Source organism: Erythrolamprus reginae, chromosome 7 (assembly GCF_031021105.1).
Source record: "Erythrolamprus reginae isolate rEryReg1 chromosome 7, rEryReg1.hap1, whole genome shotgun sequence".
NCBI lineage: Eukaryota > Metazoa > Chordata > Lepidosauria > Squamata > Dipsadidae > Erythrolamprus > Erythrolamprus reginae.
The window spans coordinates 38,661,252-38,683,400 of NC_091956.1; the positions used below are offsets into that span (position 1 = coordinate 38,661,252).

At 47.0% G+C, this 22,149-nt stretch overlaps 1 protein-coding gene across 8 annotated transcripts in view; it reads left to right on the top strand.

Moving 5' to 3' along the window:
* Nucleotides 1-22,149, top strand: part of CC2D2A (coiled-coil and C2 domain containing 2A) — a 445,922-nt gene that overhangs the window by 324,448 nt on the left and 99,325 nt on the right. For 4 of the 8 annotated variants that reach the window (XM_070757359.1, XM_070757362.1, XM_070757364.1 and 1 more), the window contains 5 exons: nt 4,093-4,198; nt 8,614-8,723; nt 9,712-9,808; nt 12,562-12,663; nt 13,000-13,176. In XM_070757359.1, the coding sequence (XP_070613460.1) occupies nt 4,093-4,198; nt 8,614-8,723; nt 9,712-9,808; nt 12,562-12,663; nt 13,000-13,176 (592 nt within the window). Of the gene's footprint in view, nt 1-4,092; nt 4,199-8,613; nt 8,724-9,711; nt 9,809-12,561; nt 12,664-12,999; nt 13,177-16,010; nt 21,484-22,149 lie in introns of those variants that run through there. The other 4 variants (XM_070757363.1, XM_070757360.1, XM_070757365.1 and 1 more) reach the window with 3 other exon arrangements.

Below are 22,149 nucleotides of genomic sequence, written 5' to 3' on the forward strand. Positions count from 1 at the left end.
GGAGGACTTTTCTGAGCAAAATAAACAACTAAACATTATTTTTTTCATTTCATTTTTCATTTGTTTATGATCATATACTAATGTTCACATTAATATACAAATGCAAAAGGTATTTTAAAAAAACTTAACAGTAGCTAAGTTCAACATTTTTTTAGTCTGGGTCTAAAAGGACCCAGGAACAGTACAGTGTATAGTAAATGTGAATAGAACAGCAGAGTTAAATGCTGGAAGATCAGGAGGAAACAACCCACCTCCTTGCTCCAAACTGAGCTAGGCATGTGCAAAAACCCAGACAGTTCTAATTCCCCACACGCCTGACTCTGCTTCACTTTCCAAAAACTGGCACCACCAAGCAAGCAAGTGAATTGGTGGGGCTCAGAGAGAGAGAGAGAGAGAGAGAGAGAGAGAGATAGAGAGAGAGAGAGAGAGAGAGTTCCTCCCCTCCTCCCTTTCTTTTCTTTGCAAAAAGCAGAGCCATGGAGATGAGGCAGATGGGATGCTTGGGATGTAGGGGAGACTGCTGAAGAAGAAGAGGGAGGGCTGGGAGGAAAAGAACAGCTGAGAGACTTCAGCAGTCGTCACCAGGCATTCCTGGCCATTCGGGCACACTTAACAAAAATAGAAAGGCAGCCCCATATCAAAAGGATGGAGAGCAAACATTTGATGTGAGTTTTGCCAGGTGGTGTCCCTAAAAGTTTAGAGGCCATGTGAAGAGGGCAAAAAAGAGAAGAGGGGCTAAGTAGGGGGAAATAAGCAGGGTTGTTGTTGCTTCGCTTGGTTTTCCTTCGCTGGACCTCTTCTGAAGACCATGAGCTGAGACGTGATGGCTGGGCAGACCGCACCACTTCTTGGGAGCCCCAATCTTTTGGGGACAGGTTTCCTTCCCCTCTTCTCCCACCTGGAGGTAGCGGAGCCGACCATGAGCTATGCCTACTTCAACTCCACCACCAAGTCACCGCAACCATCCCCAGGAGGAGGAACTCTTCTCGCCTCTGATGCATTACAACAGTGGAGAAGACCATCAAAGGCAAGAAGGTTTCTCTTCCTGTGTTTGTTGCAGCTACTGCCCAGGTGAGCCACACTCCAGCATGCCCCTTCTCAACTAGTCATAGTGAAAATTAATGTTTTGCCATTTGGGAGGCTGGCAAAGAAGCCTTGCTTTTGTGCGTGGTTGCTTCTCATTCAGCGCAATAACAGAACATTAATTTTCACTATGGCTATGTGGGAGAAAGGCATGCCTGCAACCTTTATCAGGAGGTGCTGGCCGGCAGTGACAGGGAAGCCAGTTCAGCTAAGTTTGCAGCCACATGGCTTCAAAGATTACCGGACCAGCTCCCTCTCTCCCTGCCAGCCAACGCCTCCCGATAAAGTTTCAGGCATGTCTGGAAAGGTGGGAAGCATCACTGCAAGCAACCCCCCATGCCCCTCTATTCCCTCCCACCTTGGCACTTCTCTCTTCACTCCCACCTTGGCAATAGTACCATGTGCCAGCCGAGAAGCTCCGAATGAGCTTCAGGAGGTGCTTCCCAACAGGAAGAGAGAAAGGCAGCCCGACAAACTTTATAGCCAGGTGGCTGCAAACGTGTCAAGCTGCTCCCCACTTTCCCTGTTATGCCTGCAACTTTTATCGTGAGGTGTTGGCCGGCAGGGACTTGGAAGGTGGCCCAGCAAACTTTGTATCCACATGGCTACAAAGATTACCAAACCAGCTCTCTCCCTGCTGACCAGCACCTGCAGAGCCATAAATCCCCTGAGAGCCAAAAGGGGCACGGGGGACCCTGGAAGTAGGGGTGGGTTATGACTTACCTCGTTACCAGTTTGCTTCCTCCTGCACAGCATGGCAAAAAGACCCAAAGGCTGCCACATGTACAGTGCCGAAAGTCGGCTTCTCCGGATGCTCAGAAGGAGAAAAATAAAAAAAATCAAAATTCAGCCGCTCAGAGCCCATTTTGGAGTGAGCGGCATATAAATGCAATAAATAAAATAAATATTTTTTTAAAAAAATCCTCATCCAAAACAAAATACAGTGGTACCTCAAGATACAAACCCCTCGTCTTACGAACAACTCGAGATACGAACCCGGGGTTCAGAAAAAATTTGCCTCTTCTTACGAACTTTTTTTGAGTTACGAACACCAAACCCGAACTTCCGGGTTCGGCGTTCGGGAGGCTGCTGGGAAGCCCCCCGGCTGTTTTAAAAGGTGACAGCCGGGCGGCGGGGCTTCCCAGCAGCCTCTGAATGCCGAACCCGGAAGTTCAGGTTTGGCGTTCAGCTTCGGGAGGCTACTGGGAAGCCCCCCAGCCCGGCTGTCACCTTTTAAAACAGCCGGGCGGCTTCCCAGCAGCCTCCCGAAGCCGAACGCCAAACCCGAACTTCTGCGTTCGGTGTTCGGAGGCTGCTGGGAAGCCATCCGGCTGTTTTAAAAGGTGACAGCCGGGCTGGGGGGGCTTCCCAGCAGCCTCCCGAACCCCGAACCCAGAAGTTCGGCAAACGTTCGGGGTTCGGGAGGCTGCTGGGAAGCCCCCCAGCCCGGCTGTCACCTTTTAAAACAGCCGGGCGGCTTCCCAGCAGCCTCCCGAAGCCGAACGCCAAACCCGAACTTCCGCGTTCGGCGTTCGGAGGCTGCTGGGAAGCTGCCCGGCTGTTTTAAAAGGTGACAGTCGGGCTGGAGGGCTTCCCAGCAGCCTCCCGAACCCGGAAGTTTGGCAAAAGTTCGGGGTGAGGGAGGCTGCTCGGAAGCCCCCCAACCCGGCTGTGACCTTTTAAACAGCCGGGCGGCTTCCCAGCAGCCTCCCGAATTCGAACGCCAAACCCGAACTTCCGCGTTCGGCGTTCGGAGGCTGCTGGGAAGCCCCACCGCCCAGCTGTCACCTTTTAAAACAGCCTGGGGGCTTTTCGGCGGCCTCCCGAACGCCGAACCCGGAAGTTCGGGTTTGGCGTTCGGCGTTTGGGAGGTTGCTGAGAAGCCCCCAGGCTGTTTTAAAAGGTGACAGCCAGGCGGCAGCGTTTTTTTGCCGGGGGGGAGGGTTGGTTGCACGGATTAATTGACTTTACATTGTTTCCTATGGGAAACAATGTTTCGTCTTACGAACCTTTCGTCTTACGAACCTCCCCCTGGAACCAATTAGGTTCGTAAGACGAGGTATAACTGTATCTCCAAAATTGAAAAATATTTTTATAAAAATTCGAGAAAAAAAATGCAGCTCCAGGGACTGGGACTGGACTGGTGAAATTACCTGTGGGCTGCTACCAGTGCACCCATGCCAGACTGGACCAGTGGGAACTCACCACTGCATATGTGAACATCCCAGGATTTTGCAGAACCTATTCTATATAGAATCAAAAACCTTCCATTAGCTTTCTGATGATTATTAGATCATCAAATGCTATAGGTTATCATCAAGATTTGATTTCACAATTCAGATTTGGAGCAGCTGAACACCCACTATTATAGACAAAAGAGAAAGAGAGAGCAAATTTTGTTAAATGAGAATGGTGGGGGGAGAACAAGAGCTAATGTTTTCCAGTTATGGGGCCAGCCTAATACAATACCTTTCTCTTTTGTTCCAAAACTTACTGAGATAAGATAAACATCTCTGGAGTATTTAGTTTAATACTTGGTTCTTGCCATCTTTATTCATTTCATTTGAAATATTTAAATGGCATTGTTAATATTATTTTAGTTTCATTATTAATTTTATTTTACATTATCACTGCTATTACAACTTACCTTTGTAGTGTAATAACTTTAATTAGTTGTTGGTTTTTTAATTTATTCACATTTACTACATTTTAACGGTTACAGAGATCAGCAGTAAAGTATATAAGTAGCACAAATAGGATCTTTATATGGGGGAAGTAAACCTGTACTTGTTCATGCAAAGCCAAATTGTTTTGGAGGTTTGGGTGGGTGGAATGTATGTGTGCAAATTGAAAAAAATAGCAAAAACAAGGAATGGAAATAATTTATTTGTATTACTGCTATGCAAATGCCATAATCACTTTTGCAAAATTTGTACTTTAAAATCTTTTTGTTTTATTTTTTTTAATCCTATTGGAAGTTTATTGATTTTTCTACATCTTTTTGTAAAGCAGACTTCAGCAGCCATCTAAATCATCATGGAATTTCAATGAGATGTTTGTTGCTTCTGGAAATCCACACAGCCCCAACCACAGTATGGCCTGGACATTTAACCAGGTACCTTACAATGTCATTAATCTGGAGAAGATAAATGGATAAATAGTTGAATAATACTAAAAAAAAATTAATGCTGTTAGTGACAGTATATTCTTCCATTATACGTAGAAAAAGAAATATTCCTAATTGAATTATTACATTGGCTGCCCAAGTCCAGTGGACTCTTTAATATATTTTAAATACTATTTACCAATATATTTAAATAACATTTTCCAAGAAATGTATATACATTTATTAAAAAATTGTTTTTTTCTACTTTTTTTTTCTTTGTAGCTCCATTGATCAGAAAGTAAAAGACTCGGGTCTCTCTATATATTAAAATACAAGTGAAATACTGAGGGGCTCAGTTTATTTTACTATGCTTGCCTGAAAACAAGACAAGAAATATGGCCTTGGCCTTATTATCAGAAATGGGTGTTATTATTTTGAGGGCGTAATAGGTGACGAGCATGGGACTGGATGTTCCATCACTGCTGTCTCCCCTCCTTGTTCTTGGTGTTGGCCAAGTTGCTGGCCCACCACCTTGTGGAACAGAACTCTGCAAGGATTGTTGTGCTGTTGCATGCATGAACTGCAGGACTGCTGCGAGCTTCATCATACCAGCACAGTTGGCATCCTGCCCCTCTAAGCTGTGCTGATATGTTGAATTTTGCAGTAGTGCTTCCGATCGAGCCTCTGCAAGGCTCTGCAACAAGCCTTGCAGAGTCCTCCTCCACAAGGTAGCGGCAGTGGCATAACGAGTCTCGCAGAAACTCATTTCTGGCAGGTGGGACGTGTTGGACTATAAGATGTGCATTCTACTTGGGACTTGTAGTTCTGTTGCGTTTCTCGGCATTTGGTCCAGGGAAACCCATTATAAAGGAAAACATCTCACAAGTTCAAGAAGTTTGATTGAACCCCACCCCGTCTGAAACCCCTAAATTGCACCTACCATGAAACGTGCATCCTACCTGACACTTGTAGCTCCTTCACCAAAAGAGCACCCCCTACCGGGAGAGAGAGAGCACAAGTGAGAGACGGGCGTGCACAGGCAGTTTTACCAATTCCCTCCACCAGTGTTGCACATACCCATGGGACAGGCTCACCTCCTATGGGCTCTGTCTCCAGCAGCATTTTGAAATGCACACCTGCCTGTGAGGATGAGGCGAGGCAGGGATTGAGGCCACAGCGGGAGGGGGAGAGCCCTGGGCACCCCATCTGCTATCATGATGGGGAGAGACGCGAAAGAGCCCTTCCAGCCATCCGCCCTGGGATCTGCTTCCTTGCACTTCTGGCTTGTGGGCGACTCTCGGTGGGCTCCACCTTGGCTCTTTCCCACTGCCAATCACCATGCTACTGGGCATGAGTTCAATCGCTGAGTAGGTTGCTGCTGCCGCCGCCACCTTTCTCTCCGAGGAAAGAGTGGGGGCCTTGGAACAAATTGGCAAGAGTAGGTGGTGAGCAATGCGCCTTGGTAAGGGTATGTGGGGTGCGTGGGGCATGTTCCCCCTTTCCCCAGAAAGTCATTGGGGGGGCAAAGCTTATTTTAGCCCATGTGCTGAAAAGCACAATTGGGCTTTATATCAGGACATGCCACATTTTTGGGAAAATACAGTAACATCCGCCTACCATTTAAATCATAATGGTGTCTTTGTTGAGTCAAACCTGCTAGCAAAGAAAGAGAAAAAGACAATTCCCACTTCTTATATTTGATAAACCAACATACCCATTACAAACTGGGCTAAATGGGATGTATTTATTATATTCTTACACAGTATTGATCATGTGCTTTTCATGTACATTCTCAATAGTAAGATAGTATTTTTCGTACATTTTGAATTTGAAAGCTTTCAGGGATGTTTTCCAGGAGACTTTGCTTTATAACTGAAGATATTTCCACTTATTCTATTCATCTTGTTATCCATAGTCTATGTTATTTGCTTTTGGGGGTGGTGGTTTATAAACTTTGAACACTAAATGTAAAGATTTTTTTAAAAACATCTTTGGTGTTCAGATTAATTTTATTAATGTTAAGTGTTAGAAGCATGGAATGTTAGAAACAGTATTGAATAGGTAATCAAACAATGAAGTATTATACAGTGGTACCTCAAGATACGAACCCCTAGTCTTACGAGCAACTCGTGATACGAACCCGGGGTTCAGAAAAATTTTGCCTCTTCTTACGAACTTTTTTCGAGTTACGAACCGGCCTTCGGAAGCTGCTAGGAAGCCGCCCGGCTGTTTTAAAAGGTCACAGCCGGGCTGGGGGACTTCCCAGCAACCTCCCGAACCCCGAACTTTTGCCGAACTTCCGGATTCGGGGTTCGGGAGGTTGCTGGGAAGCCTCCCAGCCCAGCTGTCACCTTTTAAAACAGCCGCGCGGCTTTCCAGCAGACGCCGAACGCCGAACGCGGAAGTTTGGGTTTGGCGTTTGGCTTCGGGAAGCTGCTGGGAAGCCGCCCGGCTGTTTTATAAGGTCACAGCTGGGCTGGGGGACTTCCCAGCAACCTCGCGAACCCCAAACGTTTGCCGAACTTCCGGGTTCGGGGTTCGGGAGGTTGCTGGGAAGCCTCCCAGCCCAGCTGTCACCTTTTAAAACAGCTGCGCGGCTTTCCAGCAGCCTCCGAACGCCAAACGCGGAAGTTCGGGTTTGGCGTTCGGCTTTGGGAACCTGCTGGGAAGCCGCCCGGCTGTTTTAAAAGGTCACAGCCGGGCTGGCGGACTTCCCAGCAACCTCCCGAACCCAGAACGTTTGCCGAACTTCCGGGTTCAGGGTTCGGGAGGTTGCTGGGAAACCTCCCAGCCCGGCTGTCACCTTTTAAAACAGTCGCGCGGCTTTCCAGCAGCCTCCGAACGCCGAACGCGGAAGTTCAGGTTTGGCGTTTGGCTTTGGGAAGCTGCTGGGAAGCCACGCGGCTGTTTTAAAACGTGACAGCCGGGCTGGGGGACTTCCCAGAAACCTCCCGAAGCCCGAACGTTTGCCGAACTTCCGGGTTCGGGGTTCGGGAGGTTGCTGGGAAGCCTCCCAGCCCGGCTGTCACCTTTTAAAACAGCCGCGCGGCTTTCCAGCAGCCTCCGAACGCCGAACGCGGAAGTTTGGCAAAAGTTCGGGGTTCGGGAGGTTGCTGGGAAGCCGCGCGGCTGTTTTAAAACATGACAGCTGGGCTGGGGGGCTTCCCAGCAACCTCCCAAACCCAGAAGTTCGGCAAAAGTTCGGGGTTCGTGAGGTTGCTGGGGAGCTCCCCAGCCCGGCTGTGACTTTTTCAAACAGCCGGGCGGCTTCCCAGCCGTCTCCTGAAGCCGAACGCCAAACCCGAACTTACGTATTCGGCGTTCGGAGGCTGCTGGGAAGCCCCGCCGCCCGGCTGTCACCTTTTAAAACAGCCTGGGGGCTTCTCGGCGGCCTCCCGAACGGCGAACCCGGAAGTTTGGGTTTGGCGTTCGGCGTTCGGGAGGTCGCTGAGAAGCCCCCAGGCTGTTTTAAAAGGTGACAGGCGGGCGGCAGAGTTTTTTTGCGGGGTTTTTTTTTTGGTTGCACGGATTAATTGACTTTACATTGTTTCCTATGGGAAACAATGTTTCGTCTTACGAACCTTTCGTCTTACGAACCTCCCCCTGGAACCAATTAGGTTCGTAAGACGAGGTATGACTGTACTATTTTGAAACAGCCAAATTTATATGAAATAGAAAATTTTGGCCCTGGAATTTTTTTTCCAGAAAATGCCCATATCTAGGACTGTAAAACTAACTACAGTGATACCTTGTCTTACAAACTTAATTGGTTCCGGGACGAGGTTCTTAAGGTGAAAAGTTTGTAAGACGAAACAATGTTTCTCATAGGAATCAATGGAAAAGCAATTAATGCGTGCAAGCCCAAAATTCACCCCTTTTGCCAGCAAAGCCCCCGTTTTTGCGCTGCTGGGATCCCCTTGAGGATCCCCTCCATGGAAAACCCCACCTCCGGACATCTGTGTTTTTGTGATGCTGCAGGGGAATCCCAGCAGGGAAATTCCAGCAGCGCAAAAACGGGCACTTCGCTGGCAACGGAAGTCCGGAGGTGGTGCTTCCCAGCGAGGGGAGCCTCAGTGAAATCGCAGCATCGCAAAAACACAGAGGTCCGGAGGTGGGATTTCGAGGACTTCGGTGTTTTTGCAATGTGGGGCATCCCAGAGGCGGCGGTGGGTTTGTAAGGTGAAAATAGTTTGTAAGAAGAGGCAAAAAAATTTTAAACCCCGGGTTTGTATCTCGAAAAGTTTGTATGATGAGGCGTTTGTAAGACGAGGTATCACTGTATTTACGTATTTATTTTAATTGATGTTTATAATATGCTTGGAAATATCTACAGTTTCTAGTTTCAGTTGGAAAAAATAATTTGACATATCTGAGCTTTGCATCTCATCTAACATATCAAAGCTTTGTGTTCTGTTTAATTGTAGGTTTCAGTTCGGCCTTTTGTAGAGGTTTCTTTCCAGCGAACAGTTTGTCGGACGACCACTGCAGAAGGGTCAAATCCAAACTGGAATGAAGAGCTGGAAATTCCATTTAGGTGTGAATGGATCCTATAAAGCTTCTTTCCATTGGAAAAGAACTATATTGGGTGGGACAAAAAGGCCAAGATTGAATTATGCATTTGGACATAACTGAGGATTGTTATTTTGCCTTCTCCTTCTCCTCCTCCTGTTCCTCTTTTTCTCATTTAGGTTTCTTAAGGAGGGAGATTTTGAATTGGTCTTTGTTATTTTAAGCCAAATTTGGAAAGATTTCTTGCCCCTGTTACCTACCCCTGTTACTTAACATTTGGTTCCATGCCTCACAAAGTGGCAAATGAAAACCTTGTGTGAAAATCTCAATTGCTTTAGATGAACTCCCACCAGTAGGTGTTCATTAGTACAACAAAATGGCTTTGTATTTTTCTGAAAATTAAATTGTAGTCTTTCTGTAGTAGACTACAAAGAAACTGAGTTTGAAAACATGACTGGAGAGTAAGAAAATTTTCATCTTTGTCCAGATCTTAATTCTATCAGTATCACTTTCCCTCTCTAGCTTTGGGCATTTTTATCATTCCCTTATTGAATGAGATAGCTTATGTTCACATCTGAATAAAAGAGTGAGATTCTGATGGGGTGCAAGCAGTGAAGGGCTACCAAAAAATTTTACTACCACACTGTGGGTGTGGCTTATGCATTTTCTTTCAACATCTTTCAGTGCAAATAGGGTATTCTGGGTGAAGCTCCATTTTCGCTACCCCACTGCGTTCCTCCCTGTCCAGGCTGTAGCCCACCCTTGGGTGCAAGTCAAACTTGTACTCTCTAATACTCTACTAATACTTCTAGAGTACCTTATTGTATTCTGATGAAATCATAAAAAATGAGCTAGTCATAGAGAATGGGGAAGAAGGAAAGAGAAAAAGAAGGAAAGAGTCCTTGGAGAGGGGCGGTATCTAAATCTAAATAATAAAACAAACCTTTGCCATGGTGATGTAATGCAAATTATATTTTGATCTGTACTGTATCTGTTTTAAAATATCATTGCAGAGCTCCTAACAGTGACTATAGCATCTCTAGTCTGCAGTCAGTGAAGGATGATATCTTCATTAACATCTTTGATGAAGTACTGCACGATATCTTAGAGGTGGGTAAATCATCTGAAAAATTATCTTGACCTTGTCTGTTGAAAAAACAAAATGAAAAGAACTGGAAGATGAGATTACATTTACTCACCTAATGGAGTCCCAAACATAGAATATTCAGATCTGAAAAGCAAAGTGCTCTCTCCAGGATTTGCTGACCAGCATAGATTATATTGATATTCTGAATGTCAGTAGTTTGACCTGTGAGGGGAAAGGGAAGGGGAAAAGAAGGATTAAAATAAGGAAGCACTTTTAGAGTTTCACTCTTTACTGATAACTGTGGATGCATCATTGGAAACATACTGGAATTATTTTCACCAGTATAACATAGGAAACCTTGTTCTGGTTTTATGTATTGAGTAGGATGGGACAGGATAGGACAGAATAGAATAACTATATTTTGCCATGTGATTAGGCACACAAGGAATTTGTCTCTGATACAGAAGCTGTCATCTTTATTGTTTTATAAATAACATATTGGGAAACATACCCAATACTCCTTCCTCCTCCTATTTCCATCATAATAATAACCCTATAAGGTGGGTTGGGCTGAGAGTGGGTAGCTGGCCCAAGGTCTTCCAGCCAACATTCTTGCCTAAGGAAGAACAATAAATCACTGTCTTCTGGTGCCTTAACTATTAGCTCACCATGTAATCAAGAGTAATGTCAGTGTCAAATTTCCAATTTATTAGCAGACCCATGTTGGCACATCTGGGAGAAACCTGAATCTGAAGTTCCAGGAGTTTCTCCAGACAGTTGAAAGTTCAAGCCCTTACCCCCACACCCTCAAGTCCATTACGTTGACCAATTTTCATCTGCCAATTTGGCAGCAACTCCCATCTCCTGTGCAGATGCAGAAGTGCAAAGACAAAGGATGACCTTGACAATCTAGAAGAAATTTGTTATGGCTATATTCAGATACCTCTCATGCAATTACCCCTCCCAAACTTCTACAGCTAAGAATACATTTTAAAATAGCATAAAGTGTGGCAGGCCAAAGACCCCAACTAAAATGGCTTTGGCCTGACAGGTAGCCTCCCCTCAGGAAAAGGCAGTGTTCTACAAGAAAAGAAAGAGAATAACATAGAGGATTAATATAGCATCCTTAACACACACACACACACACACACACACACACACACACACACACACAGACCCTTTGTCTGGGTATTTCTCATGGAATTGTTTAACTAGCTTGTCAGCTTTTACGTCCTAACTTTTAACCCAAGTAGCTTTAGACAAAGGGTGCCCCTTCCAATGGACCCCTAACTGTAATTGACCCCTAACATTCTGGAATCTATTTTTTTTTTCACCTCATAGGTGATGGTTGGGTTAATGGTCTCTTCTTGGGGATTTCACCTCGGGATGGCTGCTTTCTCTTTTTTCATATTCATTAAGCAAACAGGAGTTTAAAGCTTCCAGATTCAATTCTCCTCTTAGTTTACTTTCAAAAATAGCAGAGACTGTACTCCAGCTTTCATCAAGACTATTTAATAAAGTGTTATGGGATTCAGGAAACGTTATTCCTCTTTGTTCTAATTCCAGAAATAGAGCTTGCATATTTATTAAATGTTCTTCCATACAATCTCCTGGCTGCAAACAAGTTTTGAATACCTTTCTCCATAGTTGCACAATATTGCCTGCAGAAACCTCAATATGGACTGCTCTCAACTTAAGCCAAATCTCTTTTGTAGATTTTAGATTTGCTACTGTCATATACTGTTCATCTTGCAAATTTAAGATGATATATGCCATCACCTTATCATGGGCTTTCTGCTCTGCTACAGCAAGCACTTGTGTGGGGAATTTTCTACAATGTCGCATAATTCTTTCGTTTTCAAAAAGCATCCCATTTTTGCAGCCCAAATTAAATTATTTTTCCTCCCCAATTTTGGGATTGGATTGTCCTTAAATTCAACAGTAGCCATCCTGCTATATTCTTCTCTGCATGTTCCTTTTTAACATGCAGTTTCTTCTCAGCTTTAGATTACAATGCAGTCTGTTTTTTTTTATCTTGCTGTCTCTCTGGGCCCATAACCTGTTAGAGTTTGCACATCAAAATAAATCAGAAGCTTCAAACATGACTGTATTTTGCTGATTCAATAAACTTTTATAATCATAACAAAAGATTTACAATACCATATGTTCCTTCACAAACTGCATTGCAAGAGATGTTTTCACAACAAAGTACAACAGTAAACTGATTAAACCATGCCCTTATTCTTCCTCAGTTTCTGGACATGCTCAGTCAACACTTCACTTTGATTGGCTGACTGAGTCACCAAACAAGATTAGTCATTGACTAACCATGTTCTGATTGACACTTCCTGTCAAGAACAAATCTCAACAGTATCCTCCTCTAGTGATGTATTAATCCTGCTTGGACCTGCCCACTAGTCAGCATCCTGGAGGCTTACATCATCCAGGAGGGACAAGGATTAACTGAAAGTTGGTAGCACTGATAGCATCAAGGGCTCTGTCCACTTCATCAGGGCCAATAGAATCAAACTGTTCCCAGATAATAGGACAAGATATCTCCCCAGGCATCACACATGGACTATTTCCATGAATGATATCCAGCTGGGAATGGATCAGGGTAACTTTGTGCATTAGATGTTGAACAACTCCTCTGCCCAGCCCTGTAAAAGATCATCCCAGCCCACCAACATAGGAGGGAATAGGCGATCCGAAACAGGGTTGCTGGATGGTGCTCTGAGGACACAATAAGAATGATAAAATACCATTATTTTCTTAGGATGATCGTGAAAGAAAAATTGGTGGGGTCCATACCTGTATTGAAAAGCGCTGGCTTGGATTGGTTCGGATACCATTTACAACAGTATATTTTCAAGGAAGAGTAAGTGCTGAAGAAAGAGTTTCTATATACAAGCATGCATATAAATAACTTATTGCAGCATTCTTGAATATTAATGCTTAAGGAATTGTGGTGGCATTGTAATTAAAGTACAGTATTGCAGGCTAACTCTTCCCACAGCATGGAGTTCAATTCTGATGGGCTTGAAGTTGACTCAGCCTTCCATCTTTCCAAGATTAGTAAAATGAAGATCCAGATTGTTGGGGACAATATGCTGACACTGTAGACCACCCAGTGCTATAAAGCACCATGGGGCAGTATATAAGCGCTATTGCTATTGTTATTTTTACTAAAGACTCTTTGTTTCTCTTCATCTAGATCGATGGCACATTTAAGATTGATATTCCTCCCGTTCTTCTTGGCTATAGCAAAGGGGAAAATGTGGAAAATGACAGAAAATATGATTCCATACAGCATCTGAGTGATGGTTCCTACCTTTCCTTGTTTATTACAATTGAACCTCAGCTCATTCCGGGAGAATCAATTCAAGAAAGGGTAAATCTGAACAAGTTTTATTTCTGGGCATAATTTGGACATTTAGTTTAGTTTAGTTTCATTGGATTTATATGCTGCCCCTCAGCGAGGACTCATGGTGGCTTACAACGTATAAAAAAGACAATATACATATATCCACAAATAGCAAGTAAATGGAACTCCAATTAAATTGCACTCCTTTCTCGGAGTGCAATACAGTGATACCTCATCTTACAAAACCCTCTTCATACGAACTTTTCATGATACGAACCCAGTGTTTAAGATTTTTTTGCCTCTTATTCCGAACTATTTTCACCTTACAAACCCGAGCAGCTGCCCCTGGGATGCCCCGAAGCGCTGGGATTTCCCTGAGGCTCCTCTCCCTGGGATTCCCTTCATTTTTGCCAGCGCTGCTTTGAATCCCAGCGACAAACTCCTCCCTACCAAACTGCATAGGGAAAAGACGCATGGAGAGAGGAGAAAGGTGTGGGAGAAATGAGCAGAATGGGGTGGGCAAAAAACGGGAGGGACTCATGGACTTCAAGAGAGGAGAAAGCTGTGGATGAAATGAGCAGAACGGGGTGGGCAAAAATGGGAGGGACTCATGGAGCTCAAGAGAGGAGAAAGCTGTGGGTGAAATGAGTGGAACGGGGTGGGCAAAAACGGGAGGGACTCATGGAGCTCAAGAGAGGAGAAAGCTGTGGGTGAAATGAGCAGAATGGGGTGGGCAAGAATGGGAGGGACTCATGGAGCTCAAGAGAGGAGAAAGCTGTGGGTAAAATGAGCAGAATGGGGTGGGCAAAAATGGGAGGGACTCATGGAGCTCAAGAGAGAAGAAAGCTGTGGGTGAAATGAGCAGAACGGGGTGGGCAAAAACGGGAGGGACTCATGAAGCTCAAGAGAGGAGAAAGGTGTGGGGAAAATGAGCAGAATGGGGTGGGAAAAAACAGGAGAGAAAGACCCATGGAGCTCAAGAGAGGCTCTTTTCGCCTTGCTTCATTGGGACTGCCACCTCTTGCCACCTCTCGCTGTCCCTCCCCCCACTCCGTTTGCCTCAGCTTTTTTTTTTAAGCCTTAATGTTTTGGATTTTCCTAATGGGTTTGCATGCATTATTGGCTTTTCCATTGATTCCTATGGGAAACATTGTTTCATCTTACAAACTTTTCACCTTACAAACCTCGTCCTGGAACCAATTAAGTTCGTAAGAAGAGGTATTATTGTATATACTTTGTATGTTCATTTTTCTTTCTGAGGAAGTGTTGCACAACATACCTCTACAATTATTATAAGTTTTTGCCATTCAAAAGCATCCAATAAGTTCCCGCAGCTTACAAGATCTTCCAAGTGAAGGTAGTCCCACAACTTCTCCATTACTCCAAAAATTGCTCTCTACAAAGCTAAAAACTATCAAAACCAACCAAATAAGTTTATTAGAGCCACTCTAATGGTTCCAAATAGTATTAAAATGCCATTTTACAAATAGAAACCAATATAGTTTCAGTGCCAGAGTATGGGCTCCTCTTACCTTCTGACTAAAGTTAGTTTTATTCCCTATAGGTTTGGCCCTATCCATATTTATATATCATTAAAATCATTGTAGCTTTAAAAAATGCTAGATAAAATTGAATTGCTACACTGGCCTACAGAAAGTCAGGGCACATTAGGCTTTGATAGTACTAGAATTGCCGTTAAGTAACACATCTGGGATTTAGATCTCCAAATAAGCCTAGGTAAGGTATCACACTCCAATATATATTATTTGCTTCCAAAAGGATCCATTCTAACCACATATTTATTATCCATTCCAATTTTAAAATTTTGTAAGGCGTTCAGGTTAATCAGGCTGGATACTATGCCTCAGCAGTCTTTTGTGGATGTTTTAAGGGAATTCTAATATTCAGTTATTTCCAAGTGGTGATGGTCCAGCAGAAACTCTAGGCCAAATGCTGTTATACTGTTCTGTATATAAGGACTCTAGGCAGACCCTTGTATATCCTGTCATGAAGACATTTCCAGGTAGAGCAGCAGTCCTCAACCTTTTAACTTGACAACTCAATCCAGGCATGTGTGTGTGCACAACTCTATTGATAAGGGCATACATGTCCTCCACTCACACAAATGGACCTTCCCACATGAATGGATGGTGCCTGTGTTTGCATGCAAACCTCCACTTACACAAGCAGAGGGTAATTGAGTGAAGCATACTTGTGCTTGTACGTGAAGTTCCATTCGTGCACCCTTTGTACACTAGCACATGCAACCTCCACTCAAGCTCCTGCACTCCCATGTATTGAGCTTTGAGCATGAGCAAAAGCACCCTCAGCTCATTTGCAAAACTCCATTTGTGCAAGTAGAGGGCATGTGCACCAACCACTCATATCGGTGGAGCTATGTGCACATGTGTGCTGTCACTCACACCTCCCCGCACCGGGCTGGGCGGCCAAGATGTGGAAAGATTGGGGATGTTGCTCTTCCTGGAAATTTCTTCATGACAGGATGAATGTTCTCTCTAATTTTTTTTCGATGTGGGCAGAAAAGTATAATGTCTGAGCAGCACATTTTCATGCCTGGGCATGGATCGGTTAGAAACCTGGTCATTAAGCAAATCTGGCTTCTCCATTGCATCTGGAAGGAGAGTCCAACATGGGTATTACTCCAATCCTATTGGTAGAGACTGAGTTAAAATTTACATATTAATTGAGCACCGCCCCCTCTGCTCTCCCCATGAGCCAGTTTTAAAAACTCAGTCACAGAGTAGAGACATGCTGAGTTTTTGAGCTAGATTAAAATATCTAGGAAATTGTGTAATAAACTGTTTGTTACCGTTTTAATCCTTTTTTCTCTTGTCTTTCAGATGTGAAGCTTGAAGAGGATCAGACGGTCTGGGGTCTCTGCCCTCAGCGGGCACCACCCCCAACGCCTCTCCTCAGGGGTCTTTCCTTCCCCCAGTGGGAACACCCCATAGAGGAGCACCCAGCCTGGGGGTCCCTGGCCTCCGAGGCCATACCGGGGCTGTCAGCCGAAGGTGGGGGGGTCCGCCCCCCCCACTGGGAGGCTTGAAGGCGACGAACGCGCAGCGGGAGACGAGCGCCTCACAGCTGACGGAGAAGTCAGCCCGGCAAGCGCTAAGGAAGCCGCCGCCGAAGCCGCAGCCGCCGAAGCCGCCGCAGCTGACAGGAACGCGGCGTGGATTGCAGCGGGGAGGTCGGGAACCCCCCGGAGAGCCTGGAAGCGGCGGAATGGTCCCCACAAAGAGAGGGACCTGAAAAACAGCCCGGAGAGCCGTGGAGGCTGGGCGCCGCCATATTGGGAGCGGCTGGAGCAGCGAGGCATCTTTGGGCGCCAAACAGCTGGCAGGGCAGCAAAACTAAGCGCGAACGGGCTGGGAAGCCCTAGTGTGCAGGCGCAGGTCCTGGGAGGCCGCGGGCGCCATTTTTCGGGGCAATACTGATGAGGCTGGCGAGAATCTAAGCCACCGGAGGACAGGAGCAGCACAAGCCTGTATTTGTGACCAACTATTTGTGAGTACAATGGAGGAGCACCAAGCCATAGAGCTCCCAAGTTCTCTTGCCCCCTCTAAGGATAAGGCAAAGGGGAAGCCCAAGGAGAAGGCAAAATCACATTCATCTGCCTCTTCTTCCTCCATTAAGGAGGCTGAGAAGCGCATCAAGGCGCTAGAAAAAAAGCTGGAAGCTGCATTACAATCTTCCCCAGCGGGGCTCCCCCCAGCCCAGAGACAATCATCTGAACCCAGGTCACCCCTAATGACCTTTGGGCCTACAGGGGCTGCAGTAGAGGGAGACTGGTCACCAGACAGGCAGTTCCTGCCCCTGCCCCAAGCCATGCCCTTGCCCAGCACATCCTGGGCTAGGCCAGAATCTGCGGGACATGCGGGAAGAAGCTCCCAGGGGCCAGCAGCCACGTTTACCCCTACAGCAGCGGGCTTGCGATCCCAGCCCGGGGTGTGGCAGAATTTGCCCCCAGACCTGCAGGACTTTATTGTCAACGCATACTCACAGGGCATGGCTCCTGGGGCTCACCAGTATGGAAGACAGCAAGCGACAGGTTCATGGTTGGCACCGCCCCCCTCGGGTTTGGGGTCCTTGTTAGAAGAGCAGGATCAGTTTGAGGACAGTGAACCGGAGTATGGCCTTTCCAAGGACGAGACAGCCCCGGAACAGACACCCACAGTAGGTCTGTTTAAACCGGCACTCTTCAGAACCCTGCTATATAAGGCCAAGCAGGTAATGAACCTTCCTGGCTCAGCTAAGACAACAGAGACCGCTGAGCCGGGGCAGACTTCGGCCTCACTGCTCAAGGAACCTCAACCTGAGTCCGACCATTTTCCTGCTTCAGGCATTTTCGTGAAGGGCTTAAAGAGACCTTGGCAACAACCGGCAGCCGCACAAGGGCCTTCCAACCTTGAGAGGCGATTCTATACCTTCGATGAGGAGGTGGAAAAGTTGCTCGAATTCCCCCCAATCGACCAACCGGTAGTCATGCTTGTCTCCAGCGCATTGGTTCCCTCCGAAACCGGGGAATGCTTGAGACCAGAGGAGAGGAAAGCGGAGACATTGCTGCGTAAGGCGCACCAGATGTCTGGCTGGGGGTTCAGGTCGGCAGCATCTGCCTCGTTCATCAATCGAGCATCACTAATGTGGATCAAGGAGATGCAATCCCGCCTGGGGCCCGAGGATGGTCGCCTCTGTCAGGACTTAAGTAAGTTGTTGGCGGCGACGGAATTTTCGGCAGACGCCACCCTACACGTGCCCAAATTTTCCGCAAGAAGCATGGCAACCACATTATCGTCACGCCGCCTCTTGTGGCTGAGAAACTGGCAGGCAGATCTTAAGTCTAAGTGGCGCCTGGCCTCCGGTCCCTTCCAGGGCTCCACACTCTTCGGAGACTTGTTGGAAAAGGTCCTAGTGGAGGACAAGGACAAGAGGAAGGTCCTTCCTAGAGCTAACAGACGACCAGACAGGAGGTTCACACCTTATTCAAGGCGTCAGTCCTTTCGCTGGGACTCTTCTACGGGACCCAATCAGAACCAGCGCCCCTTCTCCCAGGGGCAGTACAATCAGCAGCCCTATAGGAGCGATCGAAGCTCCTTTCAGGACAGGCCGAGGGGCTATCAGCAGTCCAGACGGCCATTTCGTGGCAATTCCCAGAGAGGGTTTAAACGCACGAAATGACTTAGCCGGCCATCAACCCATAGGGGGAAAACTGCAAGGCTTCGGCGAGGCCTGGCAGGCGACTTCCTCCGACAGATGGGCTCTGGCCACAGTTACACAAGGGCTCAGGCTGGAATTCCTTCAACCACCTCCCAGCCGTTTTATACGCTGCCCAGTAATAAAGGACTTCCAAAAGAGACTACAATTGCGCAGGGAAATTACGCACCTGCTAGGCATCCAAGCCATAGAACTAGTTCCGCAGCAGGTGGAAAGAAAGGGGTTCTATTCTATGATTTTCATCGTTCCCAAAGCCTCAGGAGGCTGCAGGTTGATCCTCAACCTGAAGCAACTGAACCTCTTCATAAGATACAGGAGGTTCAGGATGCACTCGCTGCAGACCATTCTCGCCTCCATCTGGAAACAGGACACTTTAACATCCATAGACCTCAAGGAGGCATACTTGCATGTCCCTATTCATCCGGAACATCGCAGGTTTCTCCGATTTTATACCGACGGAAGACATTACCAATACAGAGCCATGCCGTTCGGCCTGTCATCGGCCCCAAGAACGTTTACGAAGCTCTTGGACGTATTGACTGCCAGCTTAAGAGCAAGATCCATCAGACTCATGGCCTACCTGGACGATATAATCATTTTGTCCAGGTCCAAGCTAGCAGCAGAGAGAGACCTCAACGAGACAATTCATACGCTGGAACTCCATGGCTTCACAGTCAATGTGGAAAAAAGCCAACTGTTACCTACTACCAGGCTTCTACACCTAGGAGCGATTATAGACACTCAGGAGGGCACGGTGTCACTCTCACAAGAGAGGCAAGACAACATCAGACACTTGATATCCAGTATTCAGCGGGGGCCAGTCCCACTTTCGCTGCTGTCAAAGATACTGGGAACCCTAGTGTCGGCCATTGGCATTGTCCCCTGGGCCAGGTTCCATATCAGAACACTGCAGTGGTTCCTGCTTCCGGCTCAAAGGTCCAAGGTGAGCCATTGTCACAGACAGGTCTACTTGCCCCAGAGGGTCAGGGAATCCTTGAGATGGTGGACATCCGCCGCAATCAGCAGAGGATCTCCTTTCCAGACAAGGGATCAAGTCATCCTGACCACCGATGCCAGTCTTACCGGATGGGGCGCCCACATTGGAGCTCACATGGCTCAAGGCCTGTGGACGGAGGAGGACCTCACTTCGGTCAACATAAACTTCCTGGAATTAAGAGCAGTGTTCTTAGCGCTACAGACATTTGCACCTCTGGTTCATCAACAGCACGTGTTGGTGCTCACGGACAATGTGGCGACCAGAGCTCACTTGAACCACCAAGGGGGCACAAGGTCGCAGCGTCTCATGGAGGAGACAAAGGCACTATTCCGCTGGGCCGAACAGCATCTGCGGTCCTTAACAGCGGAACACATCGCGGGGATCAGCAATACACAAGCGGACTGGCTGAGCCGGTCCACCTTGGATCAATCAGAGTGGAGGCTGGACCCGGCACTCTTTCATCAGGCGGCGAGGCGGTTTGGCCTTCCGCTGGTGGACCTTTTTGCCAGCTCCCAGAACACCCAGCTTCCAAGATTCTACACACGGTTCCCACAGCCAGGGGCGGAGGAAGTCAACGCTCTCCGAATGCCCTAGCCGCCAGGACTGCTCTATGCATTTCCACCAACGAATCTTATACCACGAGTAGTGGAGAAACTCCTGCGAGAGAAAGCGGAGGTGTTGCTGGTGGCTCCACACTGGCCTCGATGACCGTGGTTCTCCGACTTGATGGCACTGTCGGTGTCGACACCTTGGAGAATTCCGGACCAATTGATATCCCTCAGTCAGGGGGAACTTCATCACCCAGATCCCCAGTGGCTCCAACTGACCGTTTGGCACTTGAACGGGTCAGGCTACGGGGATTGAAGATACCAGAGAAGGTCATCGACACTATGCAAGCTGCAAGGCGTCCATCTACTTCTCGGGTTTACCAGACGACATGGGCAGTCTTTTGCAGTTTCTGCGACAAACAAAACATCAATACTAGACAGGCTTCGGTCATCACAGTTCTGGAGTTCTTACAAACCGGTCTTGACAGAGGGCTAGCGCCCAACACTCTAAAACGACATGTGGCGGCCCTCGCAACCATGATACGAGTGGAGGGAGTCCGTTCCTTGGCTTACCATCCTTGGGTGAAGGATTTTCTGCGAGGAGCATCGAATCAACACTCTCCACCGATTCGGAGGTTTCCATCATGGGACCTTCCGTTGGTTCTCAGGGCCTTGACAAAACCACCATTTGAGCCCTTGAGATCTATACCTTTGCGACTACTGTCAATTAAAACGGCCTTCCTAGTGGCTATTACGTCGGCCCGGAGAGTGTCAGAGTTAGCTGCCTTGTCGGTACGCCCTGACCTCTGTATCTTTTATCCAGACCGGGTGGTGCTAAGGTTGGACCCTTCCTTTATACCGAAGGTGAATTCAGAGTTTCATAGGAAACAAGAATTGATTCTTCCCGATTTTTGCACCCACGGCAGCCACCCGTCGGAATTGAGGTGGCACAAAATCGATGTACGCCGTGCGGTCAAGGTTTACATTAGACGCACAGAAACCTTTCGAAAGATGGAAAAACTGTTCATTTCCTTTGCATCAGACAAAGAGGGACTTGGAGTTTCATCGGTTTCCATTAGTCGTTGGATCAGGGACTGTACAGAGCTCGTAACCATCCGGTGCCAACAGGAGTGACTGCTCACTCAACGAGGAGTGCGGCGACCTCAGCGGCCTGGGCTACCCAGGCGTCCATAGATGACATCTGCAGGGCTGCAACATGGTCGGCACCATCGACTTTCATACGACATTATAAGTTGGACTCCTTCGCTTCAGCAGAGGCGGCATTTGGGAGACGTGTTTTACAACGTGTTTGTGTTTCTCCAACGTCCCTGACAAGACCTTCTCCCTCCCATGGGCCGTAAATCTCTGGTATATCCCATGTTGGACTCTCCTTCCAGATGCAATGGAGAAGAACCGTTGTACCTACCTGAACGGTCTTCTCAGTGCACTGGAAGGAGAGTCCAAACCCACCCGGTACAGTTATGGGTGCAGGGACGCCGGAGTGGGCAGTTAGTCAGTTATTGGTTGTTACAATAAAACTTGGTTATCCTCTTACTATGGTTCTTCGTTTTTAAAACTGGCTCATGGGGAGAGCAGAGGGGGTGGTGCTCAATTAATATGTAAATTTTAACTCAGTCTCTACCAATAGGATTGGAGTAATACCCATGTTGGACTCTCCTTCCAATGCACTGAGAAGACCGTTCAGGTAGGTACAACGGTTCTTCTCCACCCTCCCCCATTGTCTTTGCTTGTGAGACAGTTGCAAAAGGGGGTCACATGACCTCAGGACACTGTGGTCAAGTTTTGATCACATGATCATGGGGCTGCTGCGAAGGTCGTAAGTGTGAAAAAGATGCATAAATCACTTTTTTCAGGGCCGTTGCGATTTTGAATTGTTAGTAAATGAACCCTTTATAAGTCGAAGACAACCTGCCTTCCCACCTAGATGTTTTCTGTGGAACTTCAAAATGGACTCCTGATCTGCTTCTAAAAGAGCGCACAGATCAGACAAATAATCCTCGACTTCTGACCTCAATGGAGGCCAACATTTCTATCTCCTCTTAAGTGAGTTCTGCCTCACTTTACCATCTTTCTTGCCACAGTCGTTAAATGAATACCTGCTTGTCAGAAGATCCCAAAAGATGTTCACCTAACCCTGGGACATTGCCACCATCAAAACTACGGACCAGTTGTCAAGTGTCCAAAGTTTGATCCAATAAC